Source organism: Mastigoproctus giganteus, unplaced genomic scaffold (genome assembly GCF_048544385.1).
Source record: "Mastigoproctus giganteus isolate SK-2022 unplaced genomic scaffold, ASM4854438v1 scaffold_15, whole genome shotgun sequence".
NCBI classification, from domain to species: Eukaryota; Metazoa; Arthropoda; class Arachnida; order Uropygi; family Thelyphonidae; genus Mastigoproctus; species Mastigoproctus giganteus.
Genome location: NW_028328292.1, coordinates 393,380 through 412,195, shown reverse-complemented (window position 1 = coordinate 412,195; position 18,816 = coordinate 393,380). Strand labels below are relative to the sequence as shown.

At 35.0% G+C, this 18,816-nt stretch overlaps 1 protein-coding gene across 6 annotated transcripts in view; it reads right to left on the bottom strand.

Moving 5' to 3' along the window:
- Positions 1-18,816, bottom strand: part of LOC150074896 (paired amphipathic helix protein Sin3a-like) — a 285,756-nt gene that overhangs the window by 72,290 nt on the left and 194,650 nt on the right. For all 6 annotated transcript variants that reach the window (XM_090389366.1, XM_090389363.1, XM_090389365.1 and 3 more), the window contains exons 13-14: positions 18,398-18,581; positions 5,822-5,951 (exon numbers count right to left, since the gene is read on the bottom strand). In XM_090389366.1, coding sequence (XP_090245492.1) covers positions 5,822-5,951; positions 18,398-18,581 — 314 coding nt within the window. The remainder of the gene's footprint in view (positions 1-5,821; positions 5,952-18,397; positions 18,582-18,816) is intronic.

Here is an 18,816-nt window from a genome sequence, read left to right as displayed (position 1 = left end):
AAATCCAAGGAAGTGAAGCCAGTCGACATCGATGGACAGGGCAGTGTCGAGTAAGTTTGGTGTGACATAAGCATAGGGAAATCAAAATTGAGAGTAGGAGTGTGCTATAGGCCTAATGACTCTGATGAGTATAATAAGATACTGTACGGGGAGATAGAGTGGGCCAGTAAATCAGAGAGCCTTATAATGGGGGATTTTAATTTCCCAGATATTGACTAGAATTTGTGGGTTGGTCACTTACACACTAGCAAGGCTTTTGTGGATTTATTGGATGATTGTTTTCTACATCAGCATGTTCATGAGGCAACAAGAGGGAGCAATACTCTTGATCTGATTATCAGTAGTGATTCTTCATGCATTAAGAATCTGCAGATAAAGGAACCACTAGGTGGCAGTGATCACAGTGTGTTGAAGATGGGATTTACTCGAGCAGGTAACTACCATCAGAGGTAAAGGGAAGGGTTTTTGCTTTCGTAAAGGCGACTATGATGGTCTGAGACAGTATTTAAATTGTATACAGTGGGACCAACTGATGATGTTACCAACAGCAAATTCAAAATGGGAAGCATTCAAGGAACTAATCTTCGAAGCTACCAGGCTTTACATACCAACTAAGAAATATTGTTCAAGGTTCAGGCCTAAATGGTTGTCAGATGAACTAATGAGACATATGGCAGAGAAGAAAAATGCATGGGATACATACAAATTAATGGGTGACATGGAAGCCTATGATAGATATAAGTTGGTCTGTAACCAAGCCACAAAGGAGATTAGGCAGGCAAAGGCAGACTATGAGAAATCCTTGGCAAAGGATGCAAAGAAAAACAGAAAAGAGTTCTTTACCTATTTAAACTCAAGAAGGAAAGGGATGAATCAGATTGGTCCACTGGATATTGATGGTTCAACAGTTGAGGATTGTTAGCCACCTGATCACCCTGCTCAGGTGGCTAACAATCTAAACAAGTATTTTGCATCTACATTCACACATGAGGAGTTGTTCAGGAAGGAGAATGACGTAGGTAAAGTAAACATTGGCAGTGAGCTAGATGATTTCGTAATAACTGAGAGGAAAGTGGAGGAGAAATTGTTGAGGATAAACATAACAAAGGCACCCGTGGTGGATGGGATCTATCCAGTTATATTAAAGGAGGCAGCAAAGGAAGTAAGCAAACCCCTAGCCATAATTATGAGAGCTTCTTTGGATTCAGGGGAGGTACCCATAGACTGGAGATGTGCAAATGTAACCCCAATTCACAAAGGAGGATCAAAGGCTGACACAAGTAATTATAGACCTGTTAGTTTAACGTCTGTTCCAGGAAAATTAATGGAGGCACTGGTTAAAGAAGCACTGCAGAATCATCTAGACAAGAATTCAGTTATAGCTCAGACACAGCATGGTTTTGTTAAGGGAAAGTCTTGCCTGACCAATTTGATTGGATACTATGATGTAGTCACAAAAGAACTGGATGCAGGGAATAACTTTGATATTATATATTTGGATCTTAGAAAGGCTTTTGATACTGTTGCACATGGAAGACTGCTGCACAAATTGGAGCATTGTGGCACTGGAGGCAAATTGCTGCTATGGATAAAGGGATGGTTGAGGGGGAGAAGACAGAGAGTGGTAATCAATGGACACTTCTCATCGTGGACTAATGTTATTAGCGGAGTCCCTCAGTGTTCAGTATTGGGTCCATTGTTGTTTTCTGTATTTATAAATGATATTGATGATGGTATATCAAGCTTAATATCCAAGTTTGCAGATGATACAAAGGTTGGCAGTGTTATTAAGGACACTACTGATGCTATGCTGCTGCAACAGGATCTGGAAAGGTTGAGCAGATGGGCTGAGAGGTGGCAAATGAAGTTTAACATTAACAAATGTAAAGTACTACATATGGGAAACAGTAACCCCAGAGCAACGTATCAACTGTGCGGTACTACACTGACAGTGGTGGAGAATGAAAAGGACCTGGGGGTAATTGTGCAGGCAGATATGAAGTTCTCTGAGCAGTGCAGACGAGCTGCAAGAGTAGCTCATGGTGTCTTGTCAATGATATACAGGAATTTTTCTAGCAGGGATAAGGAGGTGATTATTGCCTTGTATAAGGCAATGGTCAGGCCACTTGAAATGAGGCCTCCAGACCTGTATACAGGTCTGGAGGCCTCATTTCAAGAAGGATGTAGAGCTGCTGGAACGAGTACAGAGAAGGGCAACAAGATTAGTGAATGGAACAAAGGGTTGCTCTTACGAAGAAAGGCTTAAGTTTTGCAAATTACAGTCTGGAGACTAGGCAACGCGAGGTGATTTGATAGAGGTGTATAAGGCTTTGGATGGTTTGAGCATGCTCAATGCTGATGGGATTCTTCCTCCTGCTCAGAATAATCACCTCAGAGGGCATAAATTCAAATTGAGGAAAGACAGATGTCAGATAGATGTGCAGAAATTTGCCTTTAGCCAGCGGGTAATCGGTTGGTGGAACCGGCTTCCATCACTTGTTGTTGAAGTTGATAGCCTAAACAAATTTAAGGCTCAACTGGACAGGTATTTCGAACGAACGGAGGGGTGAAATGGGAGTGGTGGTTTTTTTTTTTTTTTTGGCTGATGCTGAATAAGTTTGCTTTCTTGCATCATATGCCTCTACTAATGCTAATGCTAATTTCCTGCATAGAGTTTATGAGTGACTATGTTACCGTCCTGAATAAGGTAAATGTTGGAAGTGATCACAGAATTATAAGATGTACGCTTGATATAGAGGTAGGAAAGGAAAGGAAAAAACTGACTCGAGTAAATAATACAAAGTTCTTTGAGATAACAGAGGAAGAGAAAGAGCAGTATGTACTGGAACTTAAGAACAAGTTTGAGCTTCTGCAGACTGCTCAGGACCAAGATATTGACGAGGAATATTACAACTTTCTGAAAGTAATAAAGCCCAAGAAACCTATAGGGAAAAAGAAATCCAAAGAAGAAAAAATTAGTCAAGAAACACTTGTCATGATGAACCAAAGACGACAAATGAAAAGCAAGAAAAACACTGACAGGGAGAAAATCGAGTATACTGAATTATGCAAAGCCATTAGAAAGAGACTTAGAGAGGACATAAGATTTAACACAAGAAAAGTAGAACAAGCATTAAGGAAAAACAAAGGATTTAAATCAGCAGCCATGAGCAGTAATACAGAAAGACAAATGATACTGAAACTGAAGAATAGTGATGGTGTACTTATAAACAGTAGAGAAGGCATAATTCAAATAGCAGAAGACTACTATAGAGAATTATACAAGTAGCGAGGGAATGATGCCAGCAGTGGGGAAGATGGACTGCAAAGTAGCAACACATATGACATACCCGATATCCTTCCTGATGAGGTAGAACATGCATTGAAGAAAATGAAGAATCAGAAAGCCCCGGGGGAAGATGAAGTTACTGTAGAATTGTTAAAATTGGGAGGAAGAGACATAACACAAAAACTGGCAAGGCTCTTCACAAAGTGCATTAGAAAAGGTGTGACGCCTAAGCAGTGGAATAATGTAATCATAGTTTTGCTGCATAAGAAAGGAGATAAATCAGAAATTGGAAATTATAGACCAATTAGCTTGTTATCCCACATCTACAAGTTGTTCACAAGGGTCATTACTAACAGATTAGAAAGAATACTTGATGAGAATCAACCGAAAGAGCAAGCTGGCTTTAGGACAGGATTCTCAACTATGGATCACCTTCACGTAATATCACAGCTAATGGAGAAAGCAAATGAATATAAAACACCATTATGCCTGGCATTTGTGGATTATGAAAAGGCATTTGACTTCATACAACATAAGGCAATGTTTCGGGCACTGGAAAGACAAGGCATAGATACCCCATATATTATGATTTTGAAGGAAATATATGAGAGTGCTACCTCCTTTATTAGACTAGACAAAGACAGTAGGAAATTTAAAATTGAGAAAGGAGTTCGACAAGGAGACGCAATATCTCCGAAGCTGTTTACTGCTGCCCTTGAGGAAGCTTTTAGAAGATTAGACTGGTCGCAGAAAGGAGTCAATGTGAATGGAGAGTACCTAAACTATTTATGATTTGCAGATGACATTGTGGTCATAAGCCACGATCCCAAAGAATTAGAGGAAAATCTTAATCAATTATGCACTGCTAGTAAGGATTTTGGACTAAAGATGAATATGGCTAAAACAAAAGTAATGATGAACAAGTATGCCACAGAAAGGGAAATAATGATTGAAGGAGCAGTAATTGAAAAGGTGAAGTCATATACTTATCTGGGACAAGTTATTAGCTGTAATAATGATAAATGGCTGGAAGTCAAGAGAAGAATAAATTTTGGATGGATAGCATTCAGGAAATATAGTCACATACTGAAGAGCAATATCCCAGTTTGTCTGAAACGTAAAATAATGAACCAATGTATACTCCCCACCATGACTTATGGAAGTGAAACTTGGGCACTCACCAAAAGAATGGAAGAGAAGCTGAGAACTACACAGCGAAGAATGGAACGAATTATATTGGGAATCAGACTGTTAGATAAGAAGAGAAACACATGGATTAGGCAGCAAACTCAAGTAAAGGACATTCTTATGAAAACTAAAGAACTAAAATGGTCTTGGGCAGGACACATAGCTCGAAGACATGATGACAGATGGACTAAGAAAATAACAGAATGGTATCCAAGAGGAGCTAGAAGAAAACCTGGAAGACAAAGGCGGAGATGGATAGATGAAATTCACGAGTTCGTAGGTAGTAAATGGATGGCCAGTGCTCAAAACAGAAGGAACTGGAAAGTTGCTGGAGAGGCCTTCATCCTGCAGTGGATTGAAAATGGCTGATGATGATGATGATGTCAGAATAGCTAACCAGGTTGGTTAACTATTTTGGCAGCCAACCACGTTGGTTAAACATGATATTCCCTTTATACAACAATCCTTGTTTCCTTCACAATTACATTTCTCCTGTTCTGTACTCTTGATCACTGCCTCCATGATTTTCTTTACCACTAAAATCAAACTAACCAGTTGGTAGATATTCACTTTGTTCTTAAAACCACCTTTATGCATTGATGATACACTGTCATTCCAAGAGACTCTCACTTGAGTTCAATAGTGCCCTCATAATTAACCTTAATGGTTCAATTCACTATCTTGCCACCTCTCTCAAAATTACTGGGTATATGTCATCACCACCAAGCACCCTACCGGTCTTTAGGCTTTAGGCATGAGAGTTTTTCAATAAACAACCATCTATAATTTCAATATTGATAATTTCATAATGCTTTCAAAATTTCATAATCAGAAATTATCAGATAATTTCCTAGCTGATGTTGCTGATGAATTCATCAGCAACATCAGCTAGGTTCATTTAAGACTTTTCCACCCATTATGCACAGGAACAATCTGATTTGTTTCCTTCTTCTTTGTAATCACATTTATGAAAAACTTCTTATCTCACTTCTTTAAGGTTCAACCAGCAATTTTTGTCACCCTCATCTTGCCAAGTTAACCTTTTCTGTGGTACTATTACAATTCTGTTTAAAATTACTATTACAATTTTTACTATTTTTTATCTCCTAAGTGCTCTTCAAAATGGGATTAAGCTCCTGAAGATTTACTTCATCCATAATTTCAATCTTCCAATTGAAATGAACAGATGTTGCTAATTTCCTTTTTTAAAGATATATAAATATAAAAAAAAAACAAAAAAACTTGCATTTTTAATAGCTTTTATTGCAATAATAAAATAATCAGTGATTATATTAAATATTTTATTATAAATAAATACTCATTGCAATATCAAATTTTCCTAACCTGCTTGCTTTTTTACATGGTGCATTATGAGATTAGCAGCATCTTGCAAAACACATGTATTTTTGTATACAAATACCAGGTGAGGTCCAGTGGGAACATCAACTGAGCCTTCTTCTTGCTGTTCACGTCTCTATAAAAGAATCTGATATTCGTTAATAATAATAGATAAAAAAAATTACATGTTCCATAACCAAATACTATAGTTGTACACAACCAATAAGATAAGGAAAAAGTTTAACTTAAATATTCAAAAAATCTGATTAAAAATCAAACAAAAAGGGCCCTCTGCATGGGGAAAAAATGAGATAAAATGTAAAACAAAGTAAAATTATCTGCACACAGTCAGTAATAAAGTATTTTTGAGTGGGAAAGAATCTCAACAAGTTCACTGATGTCGCTGTGTGTACAAGTAAGCACCGTGACATCACATGGATTGATTTATATGGTTTAACTGGTAAATAAAGTGGAAGGGATGACTGAAAACCTCAAATGGAAGAGCCCAGAATCTGTAGCTACACCACTATGATCAGCGCAACAACCCAAGATAACAAAATCAAATTAGACATAGTTAAGTGTAGGGCAATGGTTTTCAACTGGGGTGCCATGGCACCTTAGGGTGCCCCAAAACATTCCAGGGGTGCCACGTAATTTAGGTTTAAGTTACTTAACCTTATTATTATTTTTTAATTGATATGTTTATTTCATTATAAAGAGGTGTACAGTATCTTTTTAATTTTCTGGTGATCTATAATTGATGTTTACTTAGTACCTCTATATAAAGAATAAAATTGTATACTGTATATATATATAATTTGTATTATGAAATTCAATTTTTATAATTATATTATTGTAATAAATATCATATAACATATATTTTTTAATATTATATATAAATATATATATATTAAGAAAATTGAGTAGGGCTGCCGCAAAATAAAATAAATTACTTAGGGGTGTTGTTATAAAAAAGGTTGAAAACCACTGGTATAGGGTAATAGTCTCAAGCTACAAAAGCTATATAAAGTCATTAAACGTGCATGTCGGATATAGCCTTTCCGTACATAGCTATGATCAAACATGGTTTGCTAATTAGGGCATTAATCTCATATTGTGGAGGAACTTTGCCACGATTTGCCTTAGTATTGCACTACTCTAAATAAAAGGCACTGCTCCAGTGGAGAAGCATATTGCTTTTTTATTTAAAGTGCATGCCACTACTCAGACCTGAGTTTTGACTCTGAATGGAATATCATCACTCAGCAACCCAGTGACGAGATATATCCACATACTATAGACCTCATCATGCATTTTATTTAGAGTAGTGCAATATCAAGGCACAGTTCTTACTTGTAACAAACTTATTTCATCAATTAACTTGCTTCAGTTATTGAAATTTGTTATTTTTTAATTTTTATAATATGGGTTTTACATGTCAAACCAATGAAAAATTCTGTTACATGAAGCAAAAAAGAAATCTTTCATAAAATGAAATTTTGGACAAACATAAGTTAAAGACATAAAAAAGCACAATTTATAGTAATAAAAAACATAAAATACAAAGTCAAAGATTATATTTTCTTCAAATAATTTAAATATAGTTAAAAGAATTGGTGAACATTTAAATAATAAATTATATTATTTGCTTTCGTGCTGTTGAAAAGATTTCCATCCTGAGAATGAGGTGAAACATTAACAGAATTTATATTTACTTTGGGAGTCAATATTTGTTTTGAACCAATTTACTTTTTGTTTTTTACCAATGCACACATATATACACATAAAACCTGGTTAAATTCAAAGTTTACATACAAATTAAGAACAAGCTGGTATTAATTAATCAAGTGAAATTTTTAATCAGATATTCTTATTACCAATGTGGAGAATTTTCATAATTCTCATTTAAAATATTAATAATCTTTTTTTTTTTTTTTGGTAGATTCATAAATAAACTAATTCATGAATCTACTTCATGAATTTAGCTTATTCAAGAAGCAGATTGATGAATAAATTAAGTAGTAGTAAAGTAGTTTCACTACTATTAATTCATGAATTAGAGCATTTGTTAATTTCATTCACAAATGCTCTAATTTAGTCAATATAAGAAAGATAAACACTTACTATGTGGAGAAATTCGATAAATTTCTCACACGCAATAACTGATTGCTAAGTTTCATTTTTGCACCTTATTAGTCATACAGCTTGTTTATAAGCTATATGTTCATAAATTAAAATAAATGTTGTTTATTATGTATAGTTGTACATACCTGCTAAAGTGAGAGGGTATTCATCCTTGGGATATTATTGGGATGATATTATTTACTATTTAAATAGTTGCAATCTATACAAAAATGGGAATCTCTCTCTCTTGCATTATTGTTTTCAATAAATTTGTAACTAAGTTTGAACTGTTCTTGCTAATTACTAGACATTGGATTATATGCATTAAAAACAGGTCAAATATGCACTACAATTTTTACATTTATTACAATAATTGAACCACAATTTCTTTGTATTCAACATGTTAAAGTAATAAAACTATTTATGAAAATTTTAACATCTTTTTTATAAGTTTTCTCTATCAAACTGACATCTGGAATAATTTTTGTTACAATACACAATATTTTTCTCAAAGTGGTCCATTATAAATGTGTGGTGTTTATCATCTAAGATCATTTTAATGCCCTTTCTACTTCTATGAGAGTGACTTGAGTTGTATTTAAAAATGTGAGCTTTTGAAGCCTCTATTTGAAACAGAAGTTCATTTCCTTTCCCTTTTATAAATTCATCTATTTTCCTTAAAATATGAAATTCCAAGTTATTTTCTAAAACATAATTGTATTTTCTTCTTATTTCTTCTCCTATGCCTCTAGGCATGGTTGAAATTTGAAATTCAACTTTTTTCATCTCTCCACATGTCAAGTTTGGTTATACAACTAGGTAACCAGCTGAAATGAGTGCATGAACAATAAATGTTTTCTAGCCAAAGAATCAGAAAGCATTGCCTTAGCACTATCAATAGCTGCTGAATACTATCCAAGGAATCAACAAATTCTTTTATAGAATCAAAATTTTTAGCATAAAACAATGCTGCTTGTAACCATGTTCCCCATCTTGTTTGTTGTTTGTTATTTGGTTTTTAGGAGCATTAGCAACTAAGGCCATATTGCTCTGGGGATATGCAGTGGTCATTCCCCGACCTTTCCGCATCCTCCATATATTTGGTGGTCACGGGATTGAACCCTGGTCTAATCAAGAAGTGTGTGTTACGCACTGCTGCTCCTGCCCACCTGGCTACGGAGGTGCCTCCCCATCTTGTGAGAACAGGATCAAATGAGAGAGGAAGAGTAGGTAGCATATTTCTGTAAGTTGCTATTCTCGAAGGTGCTTTTGACAAAACCTTTTTTATACTAGAAATAAGTTTTCTAATTTCACCAAAATTCTTCCGAATTATCTCTGCCAACCAATGTATGCTATGGGCTAAGCAAGTAACATGGATCAAATTTGTATAGAAAACTTGTAATTCAGAAGTGGCTTTTACCATATACGAAGCAGTGCCAATAACAAAAATGCAGACTCTTTCGCTATGGGTCAATTCTGGCCATAATAACTGCAAAGAATCAGTACAAAATCTTACTATTGCAGAGTAATTCACCTTTTTTTGAGGGCCTTACAAGCAAGTAAATGTGGACACAATGGTTCAGCATCTAATTTTCCACATATAAAATGTGCAATATAGCAGCCACAAGTGTCTGTCATTTCATCAATGGACATCCAAATGTAGTTTTCTCTAATACTTCACGAATAATGTTGTCATAAATAGCATTAAGGTAACTCTTGTTACCTTAATGCTATTTATAATTTTAACTCTCAATGTAGATTCACCTAGAATATTTTGATTCATAGAATATTTTTTCAAAAATTGCTTGAAGACTTGATTAACTTATTGAATATTGCTGCTTACCAGAGTGAGACACAAATCCTTTGAAAAATCTCTTTTTTCTTCTTTTGAATTACACGGCTTGGTTAAAAGTGACTGCTCTGGAAATTTTTCCTTGCTTGGCCATAATATGCGATGCTGTTTTCACACGTTGGTCGATCTCGAATTTTTTCTTGCATGGAACATTCTTTTTGCAAACAACACAGAACACGATAATGCTATCCATAGTAAAATCCTTTCCATGATTGCAATCTGTGATTCCATATGAAGTTTTCTGACAGATTTAATTTTTGGCATGTTTACCAAAAACGTTTCATTTGATGTAGTCTATAGCATGAGAACAAATAGCAAAATAGCATTAAAAATGTGGGGTATTTACGTGTTTATTTTTCTTTCCTTTCACTTGCTAGCACTATTTTCTCAATTCGCATATTACCCTCTCTTTCTGGGGCCTTTTTCCCACAGAATTACCAGCTGCTGGGCAACACTTGTCAGTGGCCTCTTTTTTTCCATCATTTTCAACGCATCACCACAATCCTCCTGCAACTCTAGAGCAAAGGCTCCCACTGAAGATCTCTACACTTACCAGATTTCCACTCTGATAGTATAGTAGGGGTTTTGGCATCTTTATGTTATGAGCTGGAATTACGTGGTCTCTTTTGTCTCATTTTCACTATTTTCATATACAGCCTATTACTTCCCTAGCTTGAAGGTCCTCAGATGGTACCATTTGGCCCAAATGGTCATAATTCTTGTGTTTACTAGGTACAGCACAGTTTATTCTCAAAACTATTTCCTTTCCCTTTTAATGTTGCCCCTATTACCTACTCTCTAATGGCTGCACTCCCTCAATTACCAGAAATAAACATATTTGTACTGTTTTCCAAAATTACAAGGAGTCCACTGACTGCCTCCCTTTAACACAAGACTCGTCTTTTTTTCTACTATATTCTTTCTTTCTGAAACAATAAAAATATACATATATAAACATAACACCAACTCAGTGAAATATTATCCTATGCTATATGAAGTTTCGAGATCAATATTTGAAAAAATTATCAAGTTAAGGAATATTAGCATTAGTAGAGGCATATAATGCAAGAAATCAACCTTATGCAGCATCAGCCAAAAAAAATAAAAAAACAGCTCCCATTTCACCTCTCCATTCGTTCCAAATACCTGTCCAGCTCAGCCTTAAATTTATTTAGGCTATCAACTTCCACAACAAAAGATGGAAGTCTGTTCCACCAATCAACTACCCCCTGGCTAAAGGCAAACTTACGTACATCTATCCTACATCTGTCTTTCCTCAATTTGAATTTATGCCCTCTCAGATGATTATTCTGAGCAAGAGGAAGAATCCCACCAGCATTGAGCTTGCTCAAACCATTCAAGGCTTTATACACCTCAATCAGATCACCTCGCAGGTGCCTAGTCTCCAGACACTGTAATCTGCAAAACTTAAGCTTTTCTTCGTAAGAGCAACCCTTCGTTTCATTCACTAGTCTTGTTGCCCTTCTCTGTACTCGTTCCAACAGCTCTACATCCTTCTTAAAATGAGGCCTCCAGACCTGTATACAGTATCCAAGGTGTGGCCTGACCATTGCCATATACAAGGGGATCACCTTCTTATCTCTGCTAGAAAAATTCCTGTATATCATTGACAAGACACCATGAGCTACTTTTGCAGATCGTCTGCTCTGCTCAGAGAACTTCATATCTGCCTGCACAATTACCCACAGATCCTTTTCACTGTCAGTGTAGTACCACACAATTGATACGTTACTCTGGAGTTACTGCTTCCCATATGCAGTACTTTACATTTGTCAATGTTAAACTTCAGTTGCCACCTCACAGCCCATCTGCTCAACTTTTCTAGATCCTGTTGGAGCAGTGTACTGTCATTGGTGTCCTTAATAACACTGCCAACCTTCGTATCGCCTGCAAACTCAGACATTAAGCCTGGTATACCATCATCAATATCATTTATAAATACAGAAAACAACAATGGACCCAACACTGAACCCTGAGGGACTCCACTAATAACATTAGTCCACGAAGAGCAGTGTCCATTGATTATCACTCTCTGTCTTCTTCCACTAAACCATCCCTTTATCCATAGCAGCAATTTGCCTCCAGTGCCACACTGCTCCAATTTGTGCAGCAGCCTTCCATGTGCAACAGTATCAAAAGCCTTTCTAAGATATAAATATATGATATCAAAATTATTCTTTGCATCCAGTTCCTTTGTGACCACATCATAGTATCCAATCAAATTGGTCGGGCAAGACTTCCCCTTAACAAACCCATGCTGTGTCCAAGCTATAACTGAAGTCTTGTCTAGATGATCCTGAAGTGCTTCTTTAACCAGTGCCTCCATTAATTTCCCTGGAACAGAATTTAAACTAATAGGTCTATAATTACTTGTGTCACCCTTTGTCCTCCTTTGTGAATTGGGGTCACATTTGCACACCTCCAGTCCATGGGTACCTCCTCTGAGTCCAAGGAAGCTCTCATAATTATGGCTAAGGGTTTGCTTACTTTCTTTGCTACCTCCTTTAATAAATGCAGTAGTGCTTGTAATATTTGTGTTATATGCAGTTGCATATGTACATATGCAACTGCATATAATCTGAAGTCTATTAATTATGCTGCTTGAGATGGAGACCAGCTGAAAATGTCTGGTATCTGAGACAATGTGTTTGATTGCAGTTGCAAAATTTTACCTTGGCTGTGGAGAATTAAATTTTATTTTTTGTTGTCGTTATTTAGTTTTTAGGAGCATTAACAACTAAGGCCATATTGCTCCGGGAATATGCAGTGGTCCTTCCCTGATCTTTCCGCATCCTCCGTATTTGGTGGCTCACGGGTTCGAACCCCGGTCTAATCAAGAAGCATGTGCTACGCACTGCTGCTCCTGCCCACCTGGCTACGGAGGCGCCCTTTATTTTTTGTTTGTGTGTGTAAATAGGTCACTATTTATAGAAAAGATTAATCATGGAAGCAACTCATTGAAAGGAAAATATTAAATGCAATTTTATAAAAATAAAAGCATAACTATTATGGCAACAAAAACGAAACTCAGTAAGTTTGTTATTTTTAACAAACTTACTGAGTTTCTCAAACTTATGAAACTCAGTAAGTTTGAGAAATTTAGAAAGATTTCACAATATCTTTCTGTGATTCCTTAAGAATAGTAATTTTTTTAAATCTTCCAATTTGAAAGTTTTTTTTTTTTTATTTCAAAAACAGGCAAAATATGCAATGTTCCAAAATATGAAAAATTTCATATGAAAATATGGAACAAAACAAGTTATATGCAATAACCCTTTTTTTTACATCTACTACCAGTTTTAACATAATTAACTGAATTACAATTTCATTGTATTCAGCATTTAAAAGTAACAAAGTTGTTTAATGAAAAATTAACTCAACTTGCTTGTGGAATAACTTGTTTCAGTAAACAGCAATATATTTTTCAATTTGATAAATGTAAATCTGAAGCAATTATCATCCAAAATCATTTTAAAGGCAGAAAATGATCTTTAAGACACAAACACAAGAGGTTAAATGACTGGGTTAATTTAAAAATGTGAGCTTCTACTTGAAATGAAATTTCCTCTTTGTTCCATTAATAAAGTCATCTATTTCCCTTAAAATATGAAATAGGGAGTTGTTTTTTAAAACACTCTCAATTTTATTTTTATTTTCTCTCCTAAGTTTCTGAGGGATGGTTGAAATTTCTAACTGAAGTTTCCCTACCTCTTTAACTGAACTACTCAGAGAAGGTCTCCATGTTTCAAGTTCAGTTACAGAATTAGGTAATTTGAATGTATCTCAAAATCTCAAAGAACTGTTTTAGAAGTTTTCAGATTCTTTGCTTCTCAGTTCATTTTGCAGTACCAACAGCTGCAGCATCCTCATTATCAAAAGCATTGACTTTTTTTTTTTTTTTTTTTTTTTTTAATGCTTTGGATAATGAGGATGCTTTGGATAATGAACATGATCCTTTAAAACCCCAAAAGTTCATTGTTCAGAAAGATTATCATAGAGGATACTAACCTTTTTATACCAACTAAGAGATACTGATCAAGATTAGACTAAAATGGATGTCACATAAACTGCTGAGTTTAGTGGCAGAGGAGAAAAATGCATGACATCATTAAAACTTTCTGGTGAGAGACAATCCAACATTAGCCTTTGTAATATGAAATTTTCCTGTGTGCATAAAATCAATTTATTTTAACTTATATCATCTTAGTTGTATAATGCAAAAAATATACATTTATAGCAATACTCCACAACAGTTATGCTAGAGAGGTTTGCAACCACTAGGAGTTAAAAAAAAAAAGAAAAAAGAAAACCTGAATAAATCAGTAATTAATTATACAGGAAGCAGCAACCAAACATATAGCACTGTTCAATAAAAGCAATCTTTTGTTGTTTGAACAAGTTATCCATAAATGAGATGCCAGCATCCACAAAATAGAAGTTGTAGAAAACAGCAGCATTATTATTGAAGCAATTATCTCGTTTTCTTGTGTGAAGCAGACTGGATATAAGCATGGGAGATAGTCTCATAATTCACTGGAATATCCTCTATTGAATAACTTTCCTGATTTCCAGGCTATTAACTGCTGTCAAAGAGTAAAGTGAGGGGATTAGGTTAGGATGCAAAAACAGATTCATATCAGAATTCTGTTTTTGTAAAAGTGATTATACTGTTCTTAGAAAGTTTTTAGATTATTTTTAGTGGATGTCACTGATGTTATTAAAAAAAGGCAAATGATAAATGGGGAGTGTTCAGGCAGGTTATCATAGAGGTTAATAAGCTTTTTATACCAATGAAGAGATTGTTGTTGTTGTTATTTGGTTTTTTTTAGGAGCAATAGCAACTAAGGCCATATTGCTCCGGGGATATGTGGTGGTCATTCTCTGACCTTTCCGCATCCTCCATATTTGGTGGCCATGGGCTTGAACCCCAGTCTAATTAAGAAGCGTGTGGTACGTACTGCTGCTCCTGCCTCCCTGGCTATGGAGGCACCCCAATTAAGAGATACTATTCAAGATTTATACCAAAATGGATGCTACTTGAACTGCTGAGTTTAGTTCAATAAAGAAAAATGCACAAGACAATTATAAATTGGCAGGGGTGACATAATACAACATTAACACTGCATGGGTGGCACCCCAGTTTTAGCAAAGAAGGTGACACTACACCTGCAGGTATGAACTTCCTTTTTAATTTCTGGAAAAAGTTTATGGAATTTTTGAATTTTGTTTGGAGTGTGCCATATTTCATCTTTTCTTAATGGATTTCAATACTTATTGTATGCATTTTTTCTGTTTTTAATAAAAAAAAAAATAAATATTTAAAAAATGCTGTTTCTTGCATCTTTTATTTTCAAAAACTATTAATTCTGTTGAAAATTAAAAACAAAAACTGTTCTAGGCAAAAAATATAAAGAAGCTATTAGCCACTGATTTTTCAGTTTAAAACCATTAAATCTTGTCTGACCAATTTGATTGGATACTATGATTGGATACTATAATGTGGTCACAAAAGAACTGGATGCAAAGAATAATTTTGATATCATATATTTGGATCTTAGAAAGGCTTTTGATGCTATACTGTTGCACATGGAAGACTGCTGCACAAATTGGAGCAGTGTGGCACTGGAGGCAAATTGCTGCTACGGATAAAGGGGTGGTTTGTTTGTTATTTGGTTTTTAGGAGCATTACTGCTATGGATAAAGGGCTGGTTGAGTGGGAGAAGACAGAGAGTGGTAATCAATGGACATTGCTCTTTGTGGACTAATGTTGTTAGTGGAGTCCCCCAGGATTCAGTGTTGGGTTCATTGTTTTCTGTATTTATTAATGGTATTGATGATGGCATGTCAGGTTTAATGTCCAAGTTTGCAGACGATACGAAAGTCGGCAGGGTTGTTAATGACACTAATGACAGTATGCTGCTGCAACAGGATCTGGAAAGGTTGAGCAGATGGGCTGAGAGGTGGCAACTGAAGTTTAACACTGACAAATGTGAAGTACTGCATATGGGAAGCAGTAACTCCAGTGTAACGTATCAACTGTGTGGTACTACACTGACAGTGGTAGAGAGTGAAAAGGACCTGTAGATAATTGTGCAGGCAGATATGAAGTTTTCTGAGCAGTGCAGATGGTCTGCAAGAGTAGCTCATGTTTTCTTGTCAATGATATACAGGAATTTTTCTAGCAGGGATAAGGAGGTGATTATTCCCTTGTATAAGGCAATGGTCAGGCCACACCTTGAGTACTGTATACAGGTCTGGAGGCCTCATTTCAAGAAGGATGTAGAGCTGCTGGAACGAGTACAGAGAAGGGCAACAAGGTTAGTGAATGGAACAAAGGGTTGCTCTTACGAAGAAAGGCTTAAGTTTTGCAAATTACAGTGTCTGGAGACTAGGCACCGGCGAGGTGATCTGATTGAGATGTATAAAACTTGAATGGTTTGAGCATGCTCAATGCTGATGGGATTCTTCCTCTTGCTCAGAATAATCATCTGAGAGGGCATAAATTGAAATTGAGGAAAGACGGTTGTAGAATAGATGTGTGAAAGTTTGCCTTTAGCCAGCAAGTGGTTGATTGCTGGAACAAACTTCCATCTGTTGTTGTAGAAGTTGATACCTTAAACAGATTCAAGGCAGAACTAGACAAACATTTGGAGCGAGTGAATGGGTGAAATGAGCAGGGTTTGTGTTTTTTATTATTATTATTTATTTATTTTTTTTTGTTTTGGCTGATGCTATATAAGCTTGCTTTCTTGCATCATGTGCCTTTGCTAATGCTAACCACCCTTTTATCCATTGTAGCAACTTGCCCTTAATACCACCCTAAGTGTGCTGCTCCAATTTGTACAGTAGTCTTCCATGTGTAACAGTATCAAAAGCTTTCCTGAAATCCAAGTATATAATATCAATATTTTTTTGCATCCAGTTCATTTCTAATCACATCATAGAATAATACTGACACCATCTGATACTGAGATGTCAGTAAAGCTTTTGATACCATTCAACATGCATAGTTACTGTATAAAATGGAGTAAGGTTGTTACTGTTGGTTTTCAGGCATATCATCAACTTCGGACATATAACACCATTGTGTATTATGTCTGTATAAATGTGTGTTCATGGACTGATTTGATGTTGTACGGGCCGAAAAAAAAACCAAAAAAAACCTGGAATAATTCACTGCAATAAACCCTATTCCTTCTTCCTTAGCTCTGCTAACTACAGACAACCTCATGACAGGACTTGGACACAACCTGTCCAAATGAGTGACCAGTGGCAAAAACCAGTATGCTGTTATAGAGGTCTGGAGCAAAGTGGCAACAGGGACAAGTTACTATTATGGATAAAGGAATGGCTAAGCGATAGAAGACAAAAAGTAGTTTTAAATGGCCATTACTCTTTATGGACTAATATGATGAGTGTAGTACTACAGGGATACAGTGTTGGGTCCTTACTGTTTTTAATATTTATTAATGATATTGATGTATAGGAATTTTATGTTTCAGTTTGCAGATGATACAAAGGTAAGTGCAGTGCTAGATAATAACATTAATCAGCAGTGCTACTTGAAGATCTAGATAATCCACGTAGATGAACTGCAATGGCAATTGAAGTTTAACATTGATAAATACAAGATACTGCATTTAGATAGCAGTAATCCCAGAATAACATATATGGTAACACTTCGGTAGCACCAAACTAGGTAGCTGACAAGAAAAGCCAACATTATGGTCTATCAGTGAGGTGAAATGAGGTTGTGCCACTATGCTAGATATAACAGTTCATATAAACTTTGCATCTATTAAGGCAAATTAGAAGAAGCAATGGCAATTTACATGATATTTTGATGAGATCATAGTTTATATTATTCTTTTATTCAAAGAATATTAAATTTTTTGCATTCAATGTGCATAAAATTATTCAAATGTTTGAATGCCTAATAAGTAGGGAATTACTTTTTTCCTTTTTAATAACATGCAAAAAGGATAAAGGTGTTAAAAAAGCAGAGGTAGTTCATTAGATTAAGTGTGCAGGTTTCAAACTTATATATTAACCATTGTTTCATAAACACTAAAAAGAAAAAAGAAAAAATATGTATATATCAAAATACTGATGAAATTTCACATCCAATATGCACAAAAGGGGAAGTGGGTTTACTTATAACTGAAGCTATTATAGTCATGAAGTACCTGTATATTTCATTTATATTCTAAGCCAATCTACACTGTGAGAAACTACCAATCTAATACATTAACTGTTGTTATTTGGAAAAAAAAAAAAAAAAAAAAAAAAAACACTCCTAAGTGTTTGGTTGTGCATTACCTTCATTATAATTCTGTGAGCTTTTCTGAAATAAGTACAATAGAAATTTCATATTTTGTAACACAAATTCATACATAGTTCTAGTGAAAATGCAACCTTTTAACAAATTGCAGTATTTTTAAAGTCTCTTAGAAAAAGGAAACTACAAACTAAATACAAAATTAATGGCAGACAAAATAACTAAATATCTACAAAGTGCAATAAATTTTTCATAGAAAAATTATATTTACTAGGAATAAATATATATACAAATATCTTTAGATTACCTCTTCATAAACAGTTTCAATTTCATTGATCAAACTCTTAGACCTCAAAAACTTGATATCATTTTGTTTGAATGTGACTCCTTGATGGTCTAAAGATTTTAGATAGTATTTATCTATTTGTTCTCTCCAAATTTGATTAAAGTTTTTCTGTGCTTCTCTCCATTCCTCTTCCTTTGCTTTTAATCTGAAACAATTAAAATGTATTAAGAATATTTGTATTTTGTATAATACAGCAAAAATGAAACCAGCCATTTTTAATAGTAATTTTAAAAAATTTTTCTTAATCATAATCATAATGTAGTATAATGTTAGGATAATATAGCTGAAATTAACTCTGTAAATTTATTACAGTGAAAGTAAACAGAAACATTATGCACAAACAAAGTCATTATTCACTGCAGAGGGTATACCAATAGGTA